The sequence below is a fragment of the Erythrolamprus reginae genome, chromosome 1 (assembly GCF_031021105.1).
Source record: "Erythrolamprus reginae isolate rEryReg1 chromosome 1, rEryReg1.hap1, whole genome shotgun sequence".
Lineage (NCBI taxonomy): Eukaryota > Metazoa > Chordata > Lepidosauria > Squamata > Dipsadidae > Erythrolamprus > Erythrolamprus reginae.
In genome coordinates, this window is record NC_091950.1 from 304,112,594 (window position 1) to 304,137,093 (window position 24,500).

Consider the following 24,500-nt stretch of genomic DNA (forward strand, 5'->3'; position numbering starts at 1 on the left):
AACACTGAAGAGCTTCACACGAAGAACCATGTAAATGGATTCAAAATAAGAATTGCCTTTGCCCAGAACAATCAATGTGATTATGGACACATTGCTATTTATTTTTCAGGACCTGTGGCTACATACAACCAGACTACAATTGTTAGAAAACTTGATGGATTCCTATTAAAGGCAGCCAAAAGCATGTTAAATGCTTTTAATAGGAAGCTCTATTATCAGTTGAGCCTACCATAGCAGTCTCTTATTTATTTTATTTTATTTTATTTTATTTTATTTATTTATTTTATTTTATTTTATATTTTATTTATTATTATGTATTATTTTTTTAATTCTATTTTATTTTATTTTATTTTATTTTACTTTTCTTTACATTATTATTGTTATTATTATTGTTGTTGTTGTTGTTTGTTTGTTTGTTTGTTTGTTTATTAGATTTGTATGCCGCCCCTCTCCGCAGACTCGGGGCGGCTCATAATAGTGATAAAAACAATATATAATGACAAATAATTAGAATCTAAAATAACAATTGTACATTTAAAAATCTAAAAGCAAGGAACCCCAATATAAAAAACATACATACAGTCATATCATGCACAAAAACTACATAGGCAGGGGGAGATGTCTCAGTTCCTCCACGCTTGACGACAAAGGTAGGTTTTAAGGAGTTTACGAAAGGCAAGGAGGGTAGGGGCAGTTCTAATCTCTGGAGGGAGCTGATTCCAGAGGGTTGGAGCCACCACAGAGAAGGCTCTTCCCCTGGGTCCCGCCAGACGACATTGTTTAATCGACGGGATCCAGAGAAGACCAACTCTGTGGGACCTGACCGATCGCTGGGATTTGTGCGGCAGAAGGCGGTCTCGCAGATATCCTGGTCCGGTGCCATGAAGGGCTTATACTCCCCTCCTTCTATCTCCATCTCTTTATTCTACCTTCTCACTCCTTCTCTCGCCCTTTACTTTTCTACTTCCTCTTTATCCTTATTTACCTTTCCCTGAGTGATTCTTATCCTAGTTCATCTCACGTTTAACAGACTGATAATTTATTCTCATACGTTTTAAAACTGTCAGTGACACCTTTTATTTTTAACACATTTTTTTAAAAAAATCAACATGGTTCGCTTTATATCAGGAATGTCAAACTTACATCGTCAGGGTGTCATCGCGTGACATATCGCAACTTTTCCTCCCTTCACTATATAGGATGTGGGCATGGCCAGCGCATGACTCATGAGGCCCATGGGCTGTGAGTTTGACAACTTTACATTAATAAAAATCTGTACGAACAAACTCTCACCCTGGTATTCCAATAAAAGGATAAGTAATGATTTGGCACTTGAATGGTAAGGTCTGTGAAAGGACAAAGTAAAATGAAGTATCTCAACAAAAGCTCCAAATTTGGAGAAGATCAATAATTTTGGCCCTTCAATGATGCCTTCCTATGGTATTTGTGTTTAAAGCTGCCCTGTTGTCAAGATAACACAAGGTGCCTGCATCTCTCTGCAGGCAAATTATATGCCTGAGTCGTAAGCAAGCATCCTTGATTTATTTTTATCCCAGTGAGTAGAACATGGAACCAGAGATTATCTTTGTGTTTGATATGTTTCTGATTAGCTAGCAAAAGTTAGTTCATTTGGGAGTCTCTAATTGAATTATTTACAGCAAGGAGGAAAATGAATTTAGCCCCTGCGAGAAATGATTTTCTAAAGGAAGAGAGGCCTTCTTCTTACTTTATGGAAAATGAAATAATGAAAAAAGGTTAAATTTAATGGGAAAAGTTCTATAAAATCATCTGGTGATACAATTTTTAATAAGTGAATCAAAATTTTTATTCAGGTTGGGTTATTACTGTCAGATTAAAATAGGCAATGTACACACACACACATACATTATAAAAGTCATCAAAGATTTAAAATTCAGCATCTTCTGTAAGCATTCACTAACATACAGTTCTCTTCTCTACATTGCTGACATGCAGTTGTCACCACCCCATAGATCTTTACAACATCCTGCCCTCCCATTTATAGCACCTCATAATATACTGTTTCACAGTGCTTTACAGACCTCTTAAGCCATTTACCAAGTCAGCATATTGCCCCCAACAATATGGGTCCTTATTTTACCAACTTTGGAAGGATGGAAGGCTGAGTCAACCTTGAGCCCATCAGGATTGAACTCCTGGCTGTGGGTACAGTTAGACTGCAATACTTCATGCTAATAAAGCCTTAGTCAGACCACACCTAGAGTACTGCATCCAGTTTTGGTCACTATGCTACAAAAAAGACACTGAAAGCCTAGAGAAAGTGCAGAAGAGAGTAACCAGGATAATAAGGGGTCTGGAAAACAAAGCATACAAAGAGTGGCTGCAGGAACTGAATTTGGCCAATCTGGTGAAGATAAGGACCAAGGGTGACATGATAGCAATGTCCCAATACTTGAGGGCAGTGTTCCCTCTAATTTTTTTTGGGGGGTGAGCGGAAAAGTATAGTGTCTGAGCGGCAGTCCCTACGGGACTGGGCGGCACAGAAATATTAAATAAATAAATAAGCAAGCAAGCAAGCAAGCAAGCAAGCAAGCAAGCAAGCAAGCAAGCAAGCAAACAAACAAACAAACAAACAAACAAACAAAAAACCCACCCTGTTTTGCCTCAAAGAATTTCAAAATAAAATACTGTACTGTGTGTCTATAACAGTGAGCTCATAATAGGGCAACTCTATCAATATCAAAATGCCACTTAAATAGTTGAGCTAGTTTCAAACTAGATTTTTATTTTCTTTCTCTCTTCCTTACTCCCATTCTTTTTCTTTTTCTTTTTCTTTTTCTTCCTCTCTTTTTTCTATCTGTTTCTCTCTCTTCCTCTCTTCCTCTCTCTCTCCTTCCCTCTCACTCTTTTCCTCTCGGCTTCTGGGCAGGTTTGGAAAACTCTGAGCTGATGATGATTTTTAAGTGAGTGATTGCTCACTGCTCAGCTTAGAGGGAACTATGCTTGAGGGGATGCCACACCGAGGAGGGGGTCAGGCTGTTTTCTATGGCACCAGAAAGCCGAACTAGGAATAAGCTGACCAAGGAGAGATTCAACCTGGAAGTGAGAAGAAACTTTCTGATGGTGAGAGCAATCAACCAGTGGAACAGCCTGCCAGCAGAGGTTGTGAGAGCACCAACACTTATTTATTTATTTATTTATTTTATTTATTTTGTCCAATACACAATGAGGGTTTTAGTGGGTATATATCTATATACACATAGTAAAATACATGATGAAGGTTATAGAGGAGATACTCATAGTAAAATATATCTAAGAAATAATAGAAAAGAAGGTATAGTAATAGAACATATCAATGAAAGAATAGAAGAAGAGATATAGGAATAGAAGAAAGGTATAGGAGATATAGGAGAGCAATAGGACAGGGGATGGAAGTGCACTTGTACTCGCCCTTTACTGACCTCTTAGGAATCTCGATAGGTCAACCGTAGATAATCTAAGGGTAAAGTGTTGGGGGTTTGGGGATGACACTATGGAATCCGGTAATGAGTTCCACGCTTCGACAACTAGGTTACTGAAGTCATATTTTTTTACAGTCAAGTTTGGAGCGTCAAGTTTGGAGGTCAACTTGTGACCTTCAAGGGGAGATTGAACTGCCATCTGTCTCAAATAGTGTAAGAATTCCTGCTTGAGTGGAGAGAGGTTGGATTAGATGACCTACAAGGTCCCTTCCAACTCTAATAATAGATCTAAATCTAAATAGAATCACTGCTTGCCATCACAACTCTTGTCCTCAGGATATCACAACCTCAATGGTGTTTTCACTCAAACATGTAACTGCTCTCAGGTCACACACATCCATTCACTCTTCTCAAGCCCCACTCCTTCCTTCTGGACTGAAAGAAATCTCAGATGGTGATTTTCCAGTTCCTGAAAGTTAGACGTAAGCTCATGGACTGGGGTGGCTGGAACCTTACAGGCAAAATCTATGTAGACTTCATCGGGAAGACAAAGGGCTTTTGTTGAAGCAAAGCTATGCTATATTACAGTGAAAATTTACTGGGTGGTTGTTTTGAGAAGCACATTTGTTTTGCATAATGTTTGGGGGTTTTGAGGCGGAAGAATGTGTTCAATTACAACAAACTTCATAGCTTTAGGGCAGTATCCCAATCATGAGTGTACTGTTATAGCAAGGCACAGAAATGTGATAAAGATTCTTATTGTTTGAAAGGCCTTGACTTAAAATACGACTATTTTATTAAGTAGATAAATAATTAAATAGTACATTAAATAGGTAGTATAACACAGGGCTCTCTAACTTGGCAACTTTAAGCCTGGAGGACTTCAACTCCCAGAATTCCCCAGCGAGCTGGCTGGGGAATCTGGGAGTTGAGGTCTTCCAGGCTTAAAGTTGCCAAGGTTGGAGACTCCTGGTATAACACATTGTTGCAGTCAGGATTATTTATTTATTTTTTATTTTTTTGCACAGGAGAGAACTTGCTGTCCCTGGAAGGTGCTCTAAAGGCTTCCAATTTTGAACGCCTTTTAGGCCAATGTGTGATTTTTATTTGCTCAGAGAATGTCAGTTGTAAATCTCAATAGCATCTATCTTTTGTTGTTGTTGTTGATCAATGTGTTCAGGTAGTTCAGCTCTCAAAGGACATGTAAATATTTTAAAACAATCCAATTTCATTTAGCTGCCTTGATTAACTAGAAACTGCTTTGAAATCTCAGGTTTTTCCTATAAAGTCTACATATTGCATACCTAAGTATTTCTCTACACTTTCTCCTTTCTTTGAGCCTATTTTACAGGCCTGCTGGAAGGGAAAAGCTAAGGAACTGCCAAACACAGAAAGAGAAAGTTAGAACAGTGACAGCTTTTTCTAAATTGTCCACCTGCACGATGCTGCCATGAAGCTAAGATTTTTACAGTTATCTGATAACTTACATTTAAATGGAAATATACTTTTTGTCCTCAAATGTTTAAAAGAACTGTTCTTAGACATGAAATGTATTAATTTTCAAATGCTATTTAGTACTTCCTATGTTATCTGTTGATGTTACAATATCAACAAGTCTATAATGCCAAGTAGGGAATTTGAGCTTTGCTTTGTGAGAAAGTTGAATGAAGTTACAGATTAATGCAACATTTGTAATAGCAATGATGTATAGAATTGTGGGCAGGATTTTTTTCTTCAATGGAACTAGAGGCTAAAATTGAACACTAGCAAGATGGGATCTGTTCATCACACACTACTCATTCCAAAACAAACAAACATACACACAAACACTCTTTTGATAAGATATTTAATTATGAATTTCCATGATGTAATTTAAGCTAATTTGTATTCATTAATATATCATGTTTAAAATTCCTAAAACTTCTACACTAAATGCAATATTAATTCTACAGTAACATATTAACTGTCATAATACTTCTCAGCAGTTATAGTAATTATATCTAAAATGTGTCTTATTCCCTTCTCCAGAACACCCAGATACCTCCCAAAATTGTCTTAAATTTGCTGTCCTTGGTAGTAGATTTCTGTTTCATGGGTTTGTATTTTGTTTTTATCATTTAAGTGTGAAAGTATTGTTATTTTATTAAGAATAAGAATTATAGGCATTTGAGGAAGACCATTCAAGGTGTACATACAATGTGTGGGTCTGTTCAATAACACTGATAGAGTTTAAGCAGTTAATTTTTTTGGAGTTTCTTTGCCATCTTTCAAAATTGATAAGATAAATATGTGGTCAGGTTTTACTCTCAAGGTCAACTTTTATCTCCGGGCTCATTTTTACATCAAGGTTGATTGATTTCTTATCTGGAGGTGACACACAGACTAAAGAATTGAATGTTTGTTGGATGATGACTCCTTCACTCATGCATATCACCATTTGATGTCATTGGCCTTAAATGTGAGTGAACCAGTTTTCAGTGTAAAAGAAAATCTGCTTTTCCTCCAGGCAGTACAAAACAGATTTCCAAAGCAAGACATTTTAAATATTTAAATGTAGTTGTACTGGTCAATTAGGCTGGTGCTGTGATAATCAGGAAATTTTGAACTGCCAGTTCAGGCTTGCAGTGTTGGTTTGGGAAGCCAAAGTATGGAAAATTTATGACTAACGTCCTAAAATTTTCTCAGCATATGATTCCCTGTTAAAAGGGTACCTTATTGATACATGGATTGCAGATAACGAAATTCCTCTTTCATCAAGAATAGGAAAAATCCAAAGATTATATATACCTTGCCAGCTGTGAATTGGATTTTTGAATATTTGATTTTCTCTGGAATCAGTACTTATCATGTAACCAAAGATATACTGTATATCCTGCTATGATTTGCTGTTCATACAAATATTATGTATAGATGGACTGAACTCTGTATTGCTGTTTTTAGAGCAGCTGGATGTGTGCATATTACAAATCAAAAAGTGTGAAGGCCGCAATAAAATGTTCTACAAAACATTGTACATATTCAGGAAGTCAAATGTAGTTGGAAGTCTGTTCCAAAATAACTTTTCCCAACCTCTTAATTTTACATCTTCTCATTTCCTAACTAAACAACATCCATGTTCATTCAGCATATACACAATGGCCTTTTCCTCTCTGGATGTGGGTGCTTATTATGTGTTCTTGTGTGTGTGTGCATGTGTGTATCTTTGCATGGATTTTTTTAAAAAACTGAGATTTCGGATACATCTGCTTTATGTTGAATGGTGTTGGGTTGAAGTACTTGAATGTGTTTTATAGTATAAAGCACTGTTATTCAAATTTGGCAAACCGTAGAGATGAATGGACATGAACTCCTACAATTCTTCAGCCGGCATGGGTTGTTTTGGGTTGCTTCAGCAACTAACCTGTTAGTATCTTCAGATTTGCAATTTGAAGATTCTTCTCCCATGAAGATGTTATTTCTCATGAACCAGCTGCTATCAAACATTTCAAACATTGCAGTTTTTGGTTCTTCAGCTGCCAATAAATAGGAGGTGTTTCTGCCCAAATGGATAAAACACTTCCAAAAGCCAATGTCAACTATCAACAAGAAGCTTTGTATCCTTGGATCAGGGCCAAATTGGCTAAAATGCCATTGAAGGAATGAACTAAAGTTGAGCAAATGCCAGTGGAAATTTTAGACTTCCTTGTGAATAATAGATTATACAGTCTCTTCATTTCTCTGCACTTAATAGGTCATCTGGAGATGTACTGGGAAAATCAGATGAAGCAAGAATTAGATTGTCCCAGAACTCTGGGTCTTCCCACAGCATTCTGGGAGAAAAGTCTTTATGAAAAAGAATTCTTGGTTTCTGCTCTAGTAAACAGAAGCACCATGACCTTCTGGCTGCTAATAGCACTTGAATGCAAAAGGGGAAAAAAACTATAAATAAAAAAAATGCTTCATGTACTTTAAAAGAAAGAATTAGCTTAACCCACAAGCCTCTCTGATGTTTAAAGCTTTTCTTTCTTTCTTTCTTTCTTTCTCTTTCTTTCTTTCTGTCTTCCTTCCTCCCTCCCTCCCTCCTTTCCTTCCTTCCTTTTTAAGTTTACATTTTCGCACTGGATTAAAGAGGGTGCCCTTTGCATCAGCGGGCGGCTGCTCTCTACTGCACTGTCACTCGGGATGCCCCTGTTTCAGAAAGTCCTCCAAATCTTTTGTGCCTCGAAAGATTTCCAGGCATGAAAAAAGCAGAGTCAAAGGACAGAGCTCACCCTTCTTCTTCTGCACTGCCCCAACATCACCACCGGAAGTCCTACTGCTGTTTTAACTGCTAAACTGATTGGTGCGCCAGGATTTCTATGAAGCCCATAATTATTTGTAATTTTTCAATTACAAATTCCTTTTGCAATTTTTCAATTACAAATTCCTTTTGTAATTTTTCAATTACAAAACCTTTTCCCATGTGCAAGTTATGCAGGCTCAGAGGCTAAACAGACATCTAACAATACTGCTCCCCAGGTTGCTGGAAAATTCTCCAAGTATTCTGGATCCATCAGATACTGGGTTCCTGGGATGGGCTACCTTAATCAGCCAAACCCCCCTCGATTGCAAGGAGTTAATGTATTTAAGAGAAATGATTGATGGGAACTTCCACAGAATCAGATCTGATTCCATTTGTTCAGAGTTAAAAACCAAAGCTAATGTGTTGCTGATAATGTGGGTCAGGCTAATAATGATCTAGGATCAACCTAGGGTTGCCATGGTGGCCAACAGATTCTAGGTCATCTCAATCCCCAGACAGAGGAATCTGACATCTCAGGGCAAAAAGCCAGGGCAGATTCACCACCGGAATCACCATTATTATTAAGCCTGATCTTAGTTCTCTCCATGTGAATACTTATGTAGAGAGAAGGAACATGGAAATATGCAAAGAAATACCACCATACAAATAATAAAGTAAAATAAAATAATAAAATATAAAACAAAATAAAGCAAAACCAAACTGAACAAAGTCTCCGGGAGAGATAAACGTTGAGGAGAAAAATCCAAAACAGAATATGTTTTGCATGTATTTGGTGGCCATAAAGTGCTGACCCAAAGCTGATGGGGTGTTAAAAAGAAAAGGAGTGGGTGGTAATAGAAGTATTATAGTGAAAATGTTCAGCGCTGCAAAATTTACTACCCCTGTATATATGTGTCTGTCTCTCTCTGTGTGTGACATATTTTTGCTGATAATGAACATATTTTTGCTGATAACACACACACACACACACACAGATTTTTGTAGATTTTCACGGGTATAGGTACGTAGGTCTTGGCATATTCGGGTCTTTTCCTGTGTAAGGTTGATAGAATCTTGGCAACATTTTGACGAGGTCCCACTCATCATCTTCAGGCTGATGCTTTCAGCTTTGTGCTGGGGCGAACAGGGACCGCCTTCTGCTGCACGAATCCCAGCGACTGGTTAGGTCCCACAGAGTGGGTCTTCTCCGGGTCCCGTCAACTAAACAATGCCGCTTGGCGGGACCCAGGGGAAGAGCCTTCTCGGTGGCGGCCCCGGCCCTCTGGAACCAACTCCCCCCAGAGATTAGAATTGCCCCCACCCTCCTTGCCTTTTGTAAGCTACTTAAAACCCACCTCTGTCGCCAGGCATGGGGGAACTGAGATGCTTTTTCCCCCTGGGCCTTTACAATTTCATGTATGATATGTTTGTATGTATGTTTGACTTTTTATATTAATGGGTTTTTAAATCATTTTTAGTATTTATTGGATTATTATTGTACATTGTTTTATTATTGTTGCCCCGAGTCTTCGGAGAGGGGCGGCATACAAATTCAATAAATAAATAATTAAAAAATTTGAAATTCAAGCACTTGTTTACAGTTTGGCTGTGTAACTATTAGCAAAGAAGGCGACACAACAAAATACAGAGGGGAAGGACCACAACGACCAGAATTTTTTTTAAAAGAAGGTAATAGATGCAAAGAAACAAAAAATCAAATCAAATCAAGATGGACACTTATTCACCACCCAGACACGGAAGACAAGGTTGATTTATATTCCACTACTTTACCAGACATTGATGCAAAACTGGAGTGGGGGTGTAATTAGGGGAAAGAAAGCTTCTCTCTCTCTCTCTCTCTCAAAAGTATCCTTCTCAGCCAAGTGCTAAGGTCAATTCAGAGACATTGTTTAAAGAGGCCGCAGCTGAAAACTGTATTGCTTTGCTTGTCTGGTGAATGCTTCTCCTTGTCTTTCTCTCTGATCCCGCGGTTTCCTCCCCCCCCCTCCCGCCTCCTCTCTAGCTTGGAAAACTGTGCCAATTGCTCAGAGAGGTGAAAACGAGGAGGAGATGCGGGCGAAAGCTCCTTACTTCAGCAGTTCCTTCTCTTTGGCACGCAGGATCGTCTTACATGAGCACCAGCCAAGTCAGTATTGATCAATGTCACCCTTCCTTTGAGAAAAATCTCCAGAGATTGGAAAGAAGATCTTTCGTCCTTCAAAGTGTCCCGTGAAAGAATTGCTGTAGAGTTGAAATCTTGTTAAATGATGTGCTCCTTAGCCTTTTGTGGAGGGTTCCGAGAACACCAGCTAAGGAAAATGCATCAGGTCCCATTTCAAAAGAGTAATGTGTGCACACTGTAATAGAGCTGGAGGGAAGGTCGAGTAGGCTGAGAGCAGCTATTAGGGAATCCTAGCGGACATTCGTTGCTTCTGAAGGACAAGGCAGATTTATTAAGAAGCACACAGAACTGGAACATCAAACTGCTTGAAAAAGGAAAGTGAAGGGGGATTCTTTTTTTCTCTCTTAAAAAGTGAGACTTATTTCAAAAGCCACAAATGAGGACACTCTCTAAAGGCCCTTCTTTCTTTCTTTCTTTCTTTCTTTCTTTCTTTCTTTCTTTCTTTCTTTCTTTCTTTCTTTCTTTCTTTCTTTCTTACTTTTGTGATGTTTATATGCAGCCCCACTCTGATAGGACTCTGGGCAGCTAACAATAATCACAGTGATATAAATATATATAGAAACCCAAAAAACCCTGCATACACTCAGTCATTCCTAATCCCAGGCCTGCCGGAAAAGCCAGGTCTTAACAGCTTTCTGGAAGACAGGTAAGGTGGGATTGTATGGAGGATCTCTGGAGGCAGTTGATTCCAAAGGGTCAGAGCCACCACAGAGAAGGCCCTTCTTCATGGGCCCACCAGACGACATTGTTTGGCAGACAGGACTTTGAGAAGGCCAACTTTGTGGGTTCTTATTGGTCACTGCAAGGTAGGAAGTAGGAGGTGGTCCCATAAGTAGTCTGCCCTGAGCCATTTAAGGCTTTAAAGGTGATAACCAACACCTTGAATTTTGTCTGGAGACTGACTGGTAACTAATGCAGCTCGCGTAGAGTTAGAGTAATACAGGTGTACCTCAGTACACCCGCTATCGCTCCTTCAGCTGCATTTTGTACCAGATGAAGTCTCCGAAAGTTCTTCAAGGGAAGCCCCAGGTAGAGTGCATTGCAATCATCAAGGCGAGAGGTGGTGAGGGTGTGAGTGACTGTGCAAACTCTCTGACTACCCATCCCTTGGCCACAACTGTGATCAAGCCCCATACTTTTTGTGTGTGCTGCCAAATAGACTTTTGTGGGCAGCATCTAGGTTTACCTCACCCCTTCTGAGGGTTCTGCTTTCTCCACTTGAAGAGATGCAACCTCTCCCAAGAAGCCCGTTAAACAATGCTTAATCATTAATTAAAGAAGGGAGGAGCACTAGGCTTCATTCTGGGTTTGCTAGAGATGTGAAAAAATACTAGGCAGACTGATTCATCTGAGAAGAGCAATAAGTTACTTTTCAGAAGATATGTTTCTTAGGTGGCATATAAGCAGGGGTGGGCTGCTGCCCGGATTGGGGGGGGGGGGGCAATGCAGAGGGGTAGCAAAAATGGAGCTCCACCCCAGAGTACCCAATTTGCACTGAAAGAGGTTGAAAGAAAATGCTGGGCGTCCTGTATAAGCCACGCCCACAGTCTGGTAGTAAAAGGTTTGGTAGCTCTTCACTGCATATAAGGTATGATAAAATTGAAAAAGACCAGTACCAATATTAGAATAAGAAACATCATAATGTATATGAAAGCAGTAATGATTGCTCATTTTAGCCAGATGTTCTTTCATAACTTAAAAAATAGGGAGCTTTAAGAGCAGCCTAATCTATTGTTTTTTTAAAAGTTAAATAGAAGTTATCTATGGCCCAGCTGAAGAATTATATGGGCTAAGTCACCCACAAAACAGGGTTCCTCTCTCAAGTTTAATTCCCCCTTCAACTTGGAATATGAGCAAGGCCTCTATAATCAACCTCAAAGCTTAAACAAGAATATTTCCCCTTCTTTCTCAGTACAATTTGATCAGCAGCTCCCATAGTCCTATACCCATAATATGTTCTGAATAAAAAAAAATGTATTGAGAAGATTGAATGCATTTGAAGCTTGTGTTTTGGATATTCCCATCTTGTTCCACAAAAATGACTCCATTTTTCCTCACTGGAAAATGAAGTTATTAACACACATAATGCAGTATATGCAGAAGATAAAAGACAGATATCACCCCAAATGTCAGTAAAAGAATTGTATCTATCCATTTTTACTATTGGTATAATCAAATCTAGTGTAAAGAATGCCCATTCTTTTCGGGAGTAGAAAAGATCAGATACAATGCACCTTGTTCATTACAAACAATAGTCCACATTTAGAATTAGTCTGCAGCTGTCAGATCAACTAATCTCCCTGTTTAAAAACATTGAAGCCATTTTCTCCACAACCATACTAAGTACTGGAATAGGGGGATTGCTAACTTTTCATTTGGTCATATGAGCTATATCTCTAAGAATGTTTTGATATGCAGCTACTAGATTTTATTTACCATGTTATCTCACCTTCCATTTAGGAGCTCAAGATACTATCTTACAAATTGGACATTCTCCAGTCTTGAGCCATTCAATTTTATTTTTTAAAAAATCAAAATAATTTTTAAATGAGGGGTTGTTTTGTTATAACGTTCAGTACCAATGCAACTCTCTTGTAATGCCTTAATAACAAAATGCATTTATTTATTATTTATTAATTAGACTTCCATGCCACCTTCTCAACCGACTCAGGGTGACAATTTATTATTACAATAGAACAGTTCATTTTATGCATGGAATAGAGCCCTAAGAAAAGAGTATTAAAGGCTGTACAGTTTGAGAGAAAGGAAGCAGGGATGCATAGAAAGAAGTCAGGGTTAGCTGTCAAGTTTACTGAAATAGTTAGAGCACCTCCTGGTGGTTAGAAAATGTGTCTGAAAAACAAGACAGAGGCTGTTGTGGCTTCATTGTTCCATCCTAATGAGTGACAATGCTTTAATACAAAAAGTTCAGGGAAACCAGTATGTATTTGCAGTGCTTTGGAAGATAAATGTTGTATTAAGTCCTAGCATACTATGCAGAGTAAGAAATTTCAAACCTAATGGAAGCTATTTTGATTTTCAAAATCAAATGGTTTGAAAGCTAAAGATCACCTACCTCACCTCTCTTTCTCTTAAGAAACTGCAAGATGCTTCAGAATCCATTGCATTGACTTTAAAAAAATATGATACTGAACTCATCTAAACCCTCACTTTGCTTTCAGTTTTGGACTGAGTAACCGGATATTGCCAATAAAGGCAAATATTAGTTGCTCAGAGTTAAAATTAAGGGTTCTTGGTGCTCTCTGAGTTGGTTGTTTTCTTGCAGACTTTCATCAGTGCTAGTAAGGAATGGGGGTTAAGTGAATACTATTGAATTGGACTAGAGATGGATAAAAAAAAGTCTTGGCAAAGGTTGGATAACTATGATGAACCAACACGATGTGGTTCTGATTCATAAACTGTGCCCTTGCTTGTGATCAATTAATCAGCTATTGTAGGATAGAACCACAATCTGTGCAACAACAGCCAAATGCAACACCCATCTGAGTGTATACAACATTATTCTCTTTTTTATTTAGTTGGTAAATCTCCCATCTGCTGTTTTCTATGTTTACTATTTGGTGACACTTCCACCCATCATTTCCATGAATCCAAAAATAATTGTGTTGGGTGTTTCTTGGTAACACTAGTCTGATCACCGGGCACGTCTAGAAACTGTGGGCAATCAGTTCATAATCCCAATGATGCCAAAATTCAAACCAAGATAAGTAATGACATGAATCCTGCCCTCTCTTACTTGCATTGCAAAATTGCACACAAGAACATGGGTGTGGTAGCAGAGTTTGCATCTTGCAGGTCTTCTAGTCCAAACCCCTGCTTAGGCAGTGTTGTGGTTAGCTCTGGCCCAGCTCCTGCCCCAAGGACTGGGAGTGTGGGGGAAGACATCCACATGCTGCAGGCATTCTACCAGAGAGCCCGACAGAACAGGCTGTAGTGTAGGGTTTCCTGCCTAAGAAGAGAGTTGGACTAGAAGACCTCGAAGGTCCCTTTCAACACCATCATCATTTGATTGTTTAGCCATTTCCTTCCCTTCTCTAACACCTAGGCTGGAATGTTTGTTTGAAACATTTGTATAGCTGCCCATCAGCAGCACCAGGTGGCTTACAGTTCTCCTATGCAAATAGAGAAGCTTTTTGTACTTCCAAAATTGTTCTGGCTATTTCTAATTGCAGATAACTAATAGAACTGGAAGTGGAGTGCTCTACATACACTAAGGAAAGATCTGCCTGATGAAAACATTATCTCTAACACAAAGGAAGGATAAGAACCGTGAGGATGTTTAAGCAGTGGTTGAAGAAGTCTATCATAATCTCAAAAGATACTGAACTTGCCATTAGAAGCTGAATGAGGGGAAATCAATATTAAGTATTTACTATAACTTAATTCTCCACCAACATACACAAATATAAATAAACGAAATTCTAAGGCAGAAGTCAATGAAGAAGAAAAAAATGTAAGGACTCCCTTGCATAAATTACCCTAAAGGAAAAGTAGTATCATTTAAAGCAGAATTTCCTCAATTCGCCTAAATAACAGGAAGTTTTGATAATTTATAATACAGTGTTCCCTCGCTTTTCGCGGGGGATGCGTTCCAAGACTGCCCGCGAAAGTTGAATTTCCGCGAAGTAGAGATGCGGAAGTAAATACACTATTTTTGGCTATGAACAGTATCACAAGCCTTCCCTTAACACTTTAAACCCCTAAATTGCAATTTTCCATTCCCTTAGCAACCATTCAGATTATTACTCACCATGTTTATTTATTAAAGTTTATTTAAAAAAATATTTATTAAAGGCAGACGAAAGTTTGGCGATGACATATGACTTCATTGGGTGGGAAGAACCGTGGTATAGGGGAAAAACCCGCAAAGTATTTTTTAATTAATATTTTTGAAAAACCGTGGTATAGACTTTCCATGAAGTTCGAACCCGCAAAAATCGAGGGAACACTGTACTACTATTACTGTATTTTCCAGAGTATAAAATGCATTGGAGTATAAAGTGAATCTTGGTTTTTGGGGAGGAAAATCGCTTCACTCATTAATAATAATAATAATAATAATAATAATAATAATAATAATAATAATAATATATTAGATTTGTATGCCGCCCCTCTCCAAGGACATGAGCATGTTAGGGCTGAAAAAAAAAAGCTTAATAAAAGCTACATTCAAAGTATAAGATGCACCCAAATTTTCAGCCTCTTTTAGGGTGGGAAAGGTGTCTTATACTCCGAAAGATATGGTAGTTTCCATTAATATAGGTTGTAATATTAGCGGACAGTGTGTTAGATTTATCAGTAATGACACCAGTGAATTAAATGACAAACATTTAACACCCCAACTTTCACCTATGTTTTCTCTGAGATACCGAATACCCTACAATATTACTTTGGAGCAGTGGTTTTCAACCTTTCTAATGCAGTGACCCCTTAATACAGTTCCTCAGGTTGTGGTGACCCCCAATCATAAGTATAGCACCAATTCTCCCAACAGAGATTTAAGCTGATTGGCAGGAAGGTCAGAGAGACACCCCACTGTAAACGCCTGATTGGTCAGATTGTACAAATATGTTCCAAGGCGCCAGAATAGAAGCTTTAGTTCTTAACACATGGGAAATTTGTCTTTTCCCAGGGTCTTAGCGACCTCTGTGAAAAGATCATTCGACCCCACCCAAAGGGGTCATGACCCCCAGGTTGAGAACCACTGCTTTGGAATTTTGCTTGATGTTTTATTAATTCCCTTAGTACTATAACTTTTTGGATGACCCTGAAATGTTCTTTTTGTGGATGATGTAGTCAAAGACCTTGTGTAGTTAAGAAGTTTAAGAATGAGATCATCACACTGACACCCCAACTTGTGTCTAAATCAGCAAGAGATGAATGAGTTTCACAAAACTAGTATGAAATTTCAGATTAGATCCAAACGATACAAGGAAAGCAAAAGCAGATACTATCATATACGATGTTGTTCAATATACTGTACAATCAAAACATTTATTACAATTTCACTGGATTATTTAGGGAGAGGAAGTCTCAGAGCATTTTATACATCCTCTGTAAAGCAAAGCATGGCACTAAAAATGGACTGAGGATAGGTATTGGTTGACATTTTATTAAAGCAAAGCAGTGATAATCATACATATTAGTTGAAGTAAATTGCCACATTAATCATTTTAATAGCTATATTGGCTTACAAACTTTAGCAGCTAAACTTCCCTACTGAACAAAGAATTCATATTCCTTCCTGAGCCAAATATAACAAACGTTATCTGTTATCTAAAGTCATAGATCAGTAGTCATTCTGAAATGAAGTAGACAAAAATATGGTAAAGCCAAACAAAAGTTAAAGAAGGGAGGATCCCTCCCACTTTTCAAGCATTTTGGCGTTCATTTTACTTGAATACAAAATAATTGAAACCACACATTTCTATAGGGTGATAAGAAAACTAAAATAATTTTAAAAACCTTAATGTGCACCTTCAATAGGGATTTCTTCATCTCATAATTCACCAAAATATGCTAACTGAATAATATAGGGATTTATATCTTAGGGAAATAGCCAAATAAAATACTCACTCATTGCTTTTCAACCTGTTTATCCATACTAGTTCTGCAGACTTGATTATCCTAAGACTAGTTTTATACATTCCTGTCCTGATCATGGGAAAATACCCAATCTGCATAAACCTTAGCCCCTGAACAATGTCCTCTGAAAATTTGAAGCTTATAGTTGGAAAGGTCTTAATATCTGCAAGAAGGAAGATAAGTGACACTGTGTATGCTGTGAGACAAAATGATGCAAAAATGTGACATTGTAACACAATTTCACACGATGTGTGTCCTCTATCAAATGCATATGTTTAAAGAGACATAAAAAAGGGAAACATTGCCAATCTACTACTGGTATTGGATTTCCTAATATTGCAGAGATTTAGACTAGTTCTCAATGAAAAGTAAACCCAGGAAGAAGATGGTTTATTATTCAGGACTATTGCCTGCACCTGATGAGTTGGAGAGTACTAAATTTATTTCACTTTGGGCACTCCAATAGCATCATTTATTTTTTTTTTGCAGATGAAGCATGCTCTTTTTAGAACCCATTTTAAAAAATCTGTCAGGTTGCTTATTATTTGCAGCATTATTCCCACATCAAAAATAAGCCAGTTATAAAAGTACCACAATGTATTTTTTGAGAAAGTAGCAGATACTGAAGTTTAGGTTTTAGCATATTTCTGAATCTCTTCGTCCCAGTCAAAGTCTAACAGCGGATCGTCCAGATCAGCTACCGAGAACAATGATTTCCCTGGAATTTTGAGACCGTTTCCTAATTCAAAGCACTTCCGGGTGGGTTCTGCACAATCTTTCTGAGTCTTCAATGGCTGCCTTTCTGTCACTTTTTCATTACTGGTGATATTCAAGGAAACTGGAGATTCGTCTACTGGTGTAAAGGCAAACTTTGCTAACTTGGCTATAGTACTGGGACACACTTTTCTTGAATCTTGGCCATCCAATTTTTCTATTCTTGTCTCTGATGTTTTTGTGAAAGAAATGGCTGGGGCTTTAGCTGGCTTTGGCTTGTTTTCTTCTTTCTTGTTTTTACAGGTTTGTTTCTCCTTGGCTGTATTTCCTGCGTTAACACTGTAGCTTCCTTGATGTTTATCAGGATCTTCTTCCCTCAGATGTTCCCTTTTCGAAGTACTTTGGGTAACAATAGTCTCCTGTAATGTGTGACCTCCCTCATTTTCAGGAGACAGAGAAAGCTTGGGCTTTGGCTGAAAGGAAAATTTAGCAAACTTAGCAGGGGAAGCTTCTGAGTTCTCAGGGAGGACATTTCGCTTCCGGTTTAAAGTTGTTGGTGTCAAATGCCTTGAAGGCACATTGTGACACAGAGAAGCCCCAGTACCTTTTCCAGGACAATCTGGGATAATTGCAGGATGAGAAGATACAGAAGGTTGATGATCCTCAGTCTTGGAATCTGCTATATTTGTACAAAATCTTTGTATGTTTTCAATATTTTTCTTCCGCCACTTCTTTGAGGCCCTTTGGGTAATGACTAAATTAGGTGTGCTTGGTGTAGCATTCAAACCTTTATAGATTGCCCCTGATGTGGAACTTATAGGCTTTTTTACCCCCTCGTGGGTAAAATCAGTCTCTCTAAAAGAGTCCTCCTGGTCTTTTTTTGTCACTGATTCCCTCTTCTTGGTTTGCTCAGCTTCTCTTAAGTTGGTCTTTTTAGAAGATCTACTATTCGTTGCTTCCAAAGCCAGATTGTCCTGAGATGTTATCACAATTGGGAAATTACAAGTGGCCTTCTCACTTTCCTTGTTACCTTCTACTATACTATCAAACCAGTTCAAGGTGTTATCACTGTTGCTCTCATTAAGTCTCTTTGAATTTTCTCTTACTTGGGCCTTATCAGATACTTGTCTTGTTGGGAATCCCAGATGTGTATCAGCATCAGTATGTATTTTGGCTGACGAAAGTTGTAACTGAATATTATTTTCTTCTTTTTCTGAATGTTGAGAATGAATCTTCTGCTCTAATTCCCCTGACGTATCATTACTTAAAGATGCTTCTTTGCGGTGCAGAGACGGGCTTAAATTTCCATTCTGTAACCTAAAAAAATTAAAAGGAAAATATTTTTTTGCTAAAATAAGTTGCATTTTCAGAAGCATTGAAATATAGGAGTGATGTTTTTATGGCTGCAAAAAATCGTGAATACATGACTTTAGGAATTCGACTTAAAACAGATTAGATGATTTGCTTTTTGTGAATACAGGTAGTCGTCGACTTGCAACTGTAATTGAGCTCCGATCTATGGTCATAAGTCATGGCATAAGTCACATGACCAGACCCATTTTTGGGGGGGAGGGGCATGTTTTATAGTGGTTATTAAGTCACTTCTGTAATCGCTAAGCAAATGGTGCAGTTGTTAAATGAATTTAGATGGCAGATGGCAGACTAGATGGACCATGAGGTCTTTTTCTGCCATCAATCTTCTATGTTTCTATGTAATCTATTTTCCCCAATGTGTGTTCATATGACTGCAGAATACTGAAAACAGCCATAAGAATAACCTGGTTGCCAAATGCCCAGAATGCAATCATGTGACTTTCTGGGTTGGAGCACCTGTAGGGAGATCCATCATAACTTCAAACAGCTGTTAAGCAATGAATCATAAGTTGACGACAACCTGTGAATAATATAATATAATAATATATATAATAATAATAATAATAATAATAATAATATATCATATATTATAATAATCTAATCTAATATTATATTATATTATAATAACATAATAAAAATTATTCTTCCGTAGTAAAACTGTGTTTATTTACTCAGGAATAAATTGAGTTCTTTTCTGTCATGTGTTTAGGAGTGCAACCCTAGGTATTGAATATTAATTTTGTATATAAATAAACAAGTAACAGAACAATTCTCTCTATTATTGTTTTCATCCATATGTGTTCAAGATCTTACAAGACGGCTTACAAGAAAATATTAATATCCCTCACATCACACATTGTCATGGCAGCTGATGTATAATCAGATTTAGAGCTGATGTTTTCCTCCCAAATATAAATAGTTTGCACCTGTCAAGCCTTCTTAATTCCTCCTGCAGAAGGTGTTGCAACTCCAGCTTCTTCAAGATAAGTTCACACTGCATTCTATATTGTTCCACCGGATTTTCAGGAAATGAAGTGTGGAGTGCATTGGCACCACCAAGAAGCGCACCTCCCTAAAGCAAGACAAGAATTGTGACGCAAAAACTACTATTTTATGTGAAAACTTCTTAAATTAAACATTTGTCTGAAATGGTGTAGTGTTTTCTGGCTGCGCAAGGCGTTGGTCTGGAAGTCCTCCAAGGTCCCTTCCAACTCTGTTATTCTGTTAAATTAAATATGGTCAAAGTTTGCAAGCATGGAACAAAATTGTTCATTCAAAAAAAGCCTTAAGAGTTTGCATCCTTAGAACATTACATAATGCTTAGAAAATATTCACAAACTTTGGCTTCAACTTTAAATAAGTAATCAATAAAAAGGAAGTTTTCAAGGAAAGAAACCTAAGGAAGTTCAGCTGCCTTTTGAAAAGCATCTTCGGAACAACCATGTTCTGGATGATTGAGAATGAACGTTTGGCTTATCTGAACTCATTTTCTCAGTAGGTTGCACAATAGTCCAGGAATGGTTTCCTACAGTCTGATCTGCCCAGTTACTGATTCAATGTTTTTTCGTCCATTCCTCCGTGCCTCTCTGCACATGCCCCAGTTTTCGACGAAGTGATGTTGAAAAGGAGACTTACATAGATTGTTAGAGACAAGGTGGCTCCAGGGCCCCCGAGCATTTTGTAGGGCAGGGCTGGACTATTGTGCAACCTACTGAAAAAATCTCCATAGACTTTTAATCAACAAAAGCTGCCCATCCCCTGTTCTGCTCCTGAGAAGCCTTTGGAAGACATGGAACACTCCCGAATAAAATGGGATAGCACACAACTGGTTATTTTGAAGGAAGAGGGACATTTCCGTAAATTCATTAAAACTTGAGACCTAGAAATCACATCGAATGGAGGCAGCTGAAGGGAAAGAAGAGCTGGCATGCACTGTACTTGCCCTTATAGATTTTGTCCCCATATCAGAACAATCAAATCATTCTCGCTTTCAGTGTTACAAAATCACAGTTGATTTGAACACTTTGCCACAAGATGGCTTATTCCCATATTTGAAAGAACCCAATTTCCTCATTTTGAACACACATCTACAGATTGTCCTCAACTTACAATATATTTAGTGACTTTTCAAAGTTACAACAGCACAATTGCGGCAAAAAATGTTGTAAAATGGGGCAAAACTCACTTAACAAATGTTTTGTTTAACAAGAAATTTTGAGCTGAATTATGATCGTAAGTCAAGGACTATCTGTAGTTCTTGATAAAAGATGAACACAGGACAGATTAAAGCCCCATGACCTATTCTATGTAGAAAAACCTGTTGAGCTTTGGATTTATCAACAGTGTCAATTTTAAAATATTAAAATGAATCATAATCATTTCTTTTCCAGAGCCACATTAGCTGAACTTGCTCTTCCACAAGGACTTTTTCATACCATTTCTAGAATGTACATGCACACGTCATGCCAGACTATGAGCTCTTCGAGGTGGAGCATGTCAAGAAGCAGGCTCCCCAATTCTAGCTGAAAGTATGATTCAGTGGGCTATATAAAAACAAAAACTTGAAGGTCAGGCTCTAATGAATTTGGGAGGAATGAGACTTAACGACTCACACTTTCTCTGCATCCTAGGCTGAAATGTGCTTTCAACTCCATCTTGCTTCTCCAAGATCATTCCTTTGGCTCACCACAAATAGTATTAATATTATATAAATATCACACAGTAATGTCTTGAAAAGTCATTTAAAACAGAACAATATTGTCTATGCAGAAAAATTTATTTGAGAGGGACAAGGACATTTTCCCATTTTCATAACTGACTATAAACAGGAATGTACTTTTATGCAAAGAGACAAGATCTGGAAAGTGGAGAATGTCTGTTATATTTTTTAAAAAGTGGAGAACCTGTTTTTATTTATTTTTAAATGTGCCTACAGTTTGTGGCCCTTTATATTATATAGACAATTGTCTCCATTACCTATAGTATATATGCAAACTTACTTGCATAGAAGATTCCATCACTGAAACCACAGTTACTGCATCTTCCACAGTTACAATTTCCCTGAACATCAATCGAGCATGTGCTGAAAAACAGGTTTAAAGAAAATCAATAAAAGTTGATGAGTAAATTGTTACATGGAATAAATTAAATACACATGCACCTTAGTTTTATTAGGAATACCCAATACCTATATATACCTCTATCTTATTTTATCTAATATAATCTACCTGGAATGTATTTACTAGCTTAATTTAGTTATTCAATATTGCACAGCTGCTTCAGCTACTTTTGGAGTTAAGTGATCAATGACAGGGCAATTTACTAATCTAGTTAAAATCTTAGTCTCCTCTGGAATTATCCTGTTATCCTATTTTATTTTGTTTAATTTCTATTATTTTCCCTTTTGCTGTGCATGTAAGATTTCAAAATTATATAAACATACATAAATAATACATGTATATATCTGTCACTTTATTTCTCTACTTATTAGAAGCATCTCTACTTCACATACATATCTTTTAATACTTATACCTCGAAACATCTGGGTCCACACTAGGTGTGGTCGTGCAGTGGTTAGTATGCAGTATTGCAGGCTAATTCAGCTCACTGCCAGCAGTTCAATTTTCACTGGCTCGGGATTGACTCAGCCTTCCATCCTTCTGAAGTTGGTAAAATGAGGACCCAGATTGTTGGGGGAAATATGCTGTAAATTGCTCAGAGGGCTGTAAAGCATAATGAAGCAGGATATAAGTCTAAATAGCAATAGCATTTAGACTTATATACTGCTTTGCAGCCCTCTCTAAGCGATTTACAGAGAGCAAGTATATTGCCCCCAACAATCTGGGTCCTCATTTTACTGACCTTGGAAGGACCTCTGAGTCAACCTTGAGCCTACTGAGATTCGATCTGCCAAACTGCTGGCAGCTGGTGATCAGAGGTTTTTGTAGTTTTTCGATCTTATGTAAAATCTTCTTTTAATAAGAAAATCTTACACACAGAGACATACATATATAGCTGCTCGTAGTGTGCTTCTATGATAAATGAAGTACAAAGCATAATAAACGAAGTAGTACAAAGTGTAACATCTCCCTATTCTGTGTTTTAGATCACACACGAGTAAGCTGATGATTTCTGCTTGGATCATATTATGCGTGCATAAAGAAACTTTACATTTATAAGCTATTTATATAGGGGAAGAATCTTTTGACATCTTGGCCCATGAAACACAGCGTCAAAACAAAGAAAGCTATTTTGGTGGCCTCTGGATGTAGACAATAGCTTTTGACTTTAGAAGTCAAATCTATTGAACTGGGTAAAACACTGACTGCAGCGCTTCTTTAGTGTGTCATTTGTTAATCAATGCATCTATTGGAAAAGCAAATGGATAAGGAAGAGGTTTTACCTTCAGTGAGCCGGATTAAACTCTCCAATAAGCGGATGGTGGTTCGGGCTGCGTTCCGGCAGTCGCTCTGCCGCTGCATCTGATAGTAGCGGACAAGGATCTGATGGCTTTCATCAGTCAGTATTGGCTGAAGATTCTTGATAAGGCAGAAGTAAGTTTTCATTTTTTCCATAGACCAGAGCTTTTCAGATGTGCTTGGGCAGCCTGAAAAAAAGAATTAAATAATAAAGTAACAACAACAACACTATATGCATGATCGTGTTGGGAAAAAAAAAGTGTTCTAGGCGTTCAAGTAATCAGTTCATAAACTTGAATTTCTCCCTTCAACTTAGTATGCTTGAGTGGTTAAGTTTATCTCACTTTTTTCTGTACCTCCACTTACTTCATTGTGGTTCTCTGTATGAGCTGCATTGGCTGGATTTATACCTATCAATAAGTCCTGGAAGTTGCTTATGAATGACAATGCAGGATTCATATACCAGTGTCAATACCCTATTATTTGAAAATTTGGGAGAAAAAATTGCATAGCATAACAAGTCACCTTGGCTATTGTTATCCATTTTGCAATGGTCTCATGATATTTGTATTATTATTGGTCACACACTAAGCTGACTATTTAGACTGGATTTGGCATCTATATCCACTTACTGAGTCTTTCCCAAAGACATAAGATAGGAACAGATGGTATAATACTATTAAAGGTATTGTATTGTTAGGGATGTAGGCAGTTCCAACTAAAACTATCTTTTGCAATTGGTGGTGATTCCTTTCTTTCTTTCTTTTTTTCTTTCCTTTCTTTACTGCTGATGGTGATGGTGGTGCTCCAGATATTTTGGGATTGCACTCAAGGTAACAAATAACTCCCTCAACTAAATCTGCACTTCTATTTCTACTAGTTTTTCTCATCATTCCTATCATCCTTTTCCTCACACTTGTTGCTTGTATCCTAAGATTTTTTATTAATATTGTTTCTTCATTGCTTATTTGACCCCTATGGCAATCATTAAGTGTTGTACCACATGATCCTTGACAAATGTATCTTTTTCTTTTATGTACGCTGAGAACATATGCATCAAGACAAATTCCTTGTGTGTCCTATCACACTTGGCCAATAAAAATTCTATTCTATTCTGTTCTATTCGAATGACTCTCTTTCATATATTAGTTTCACCTTTTAAGTTGCATTATTGAAATAAATGATCTTTTACGCGATATTCTAATTTTTTGAGTTTTACTATCTCTCTCTCTCTCTCTCTTAAGCATATAGAGACCACTAGTTTATGGAAATACCTTACAGTATAATAGTATCAAACAGAAAATGAAAAAAAATAGCATTCTTTGCTCTGCTGCACACAATGGTGTCACCCTGATTAAACACTTGACTTATGATAATGATCCACTGATGATCCTTCATCAGCTTGGTGTGACAAAATAAGTCCAAGGTTTTCATTTTGTATAAGGGGATTGGGCAAAATGTTGATAGCCGTTTTGAGCACTGAATAATAATATATGACCAATATG

At 37.6% G+C, this 24,500-nt stretch overlaps 1 protein-coding gene across 1 annotated transcript in view; it reads right to left on the reverse strand.

Moving 5' to 3' along the window:
• Window positions 1–15,996: 15,996 nt before the first annotated feature.
• Window positions 15,997–24,500, reverse strand: part of MCM9 (minichromosome maintenance 9 homologous recombination repair factor) — a 49,514-nt gene continuing 41,010 nt past the window's right edge. Inside the window, exons 11-14 of the mRNA XM_070733431.1 lie at window positions 22,980–23,183; window positions 21,577–21,659; window positions 19,504–19,649; window positions 15,997–18,520 (exon numbers count right to left, since the gene is read on the reverse strand). Coding sequence (XP_070589532.1) covers window positions 17,119–18,520; window positions 19,504–19,649; window positions 21,577–21,659; window positions 22,980–23,183 — 1,835 coding nt within the window. The 3' untranslated portion in view covers window positions 15,997–17,118. The remainder of the gene's footprint in view (window positions 18,521–19,503; window positions 19,650–21,576; window positions 21,660–22,979; window positions 23,184–24,500) is intronic.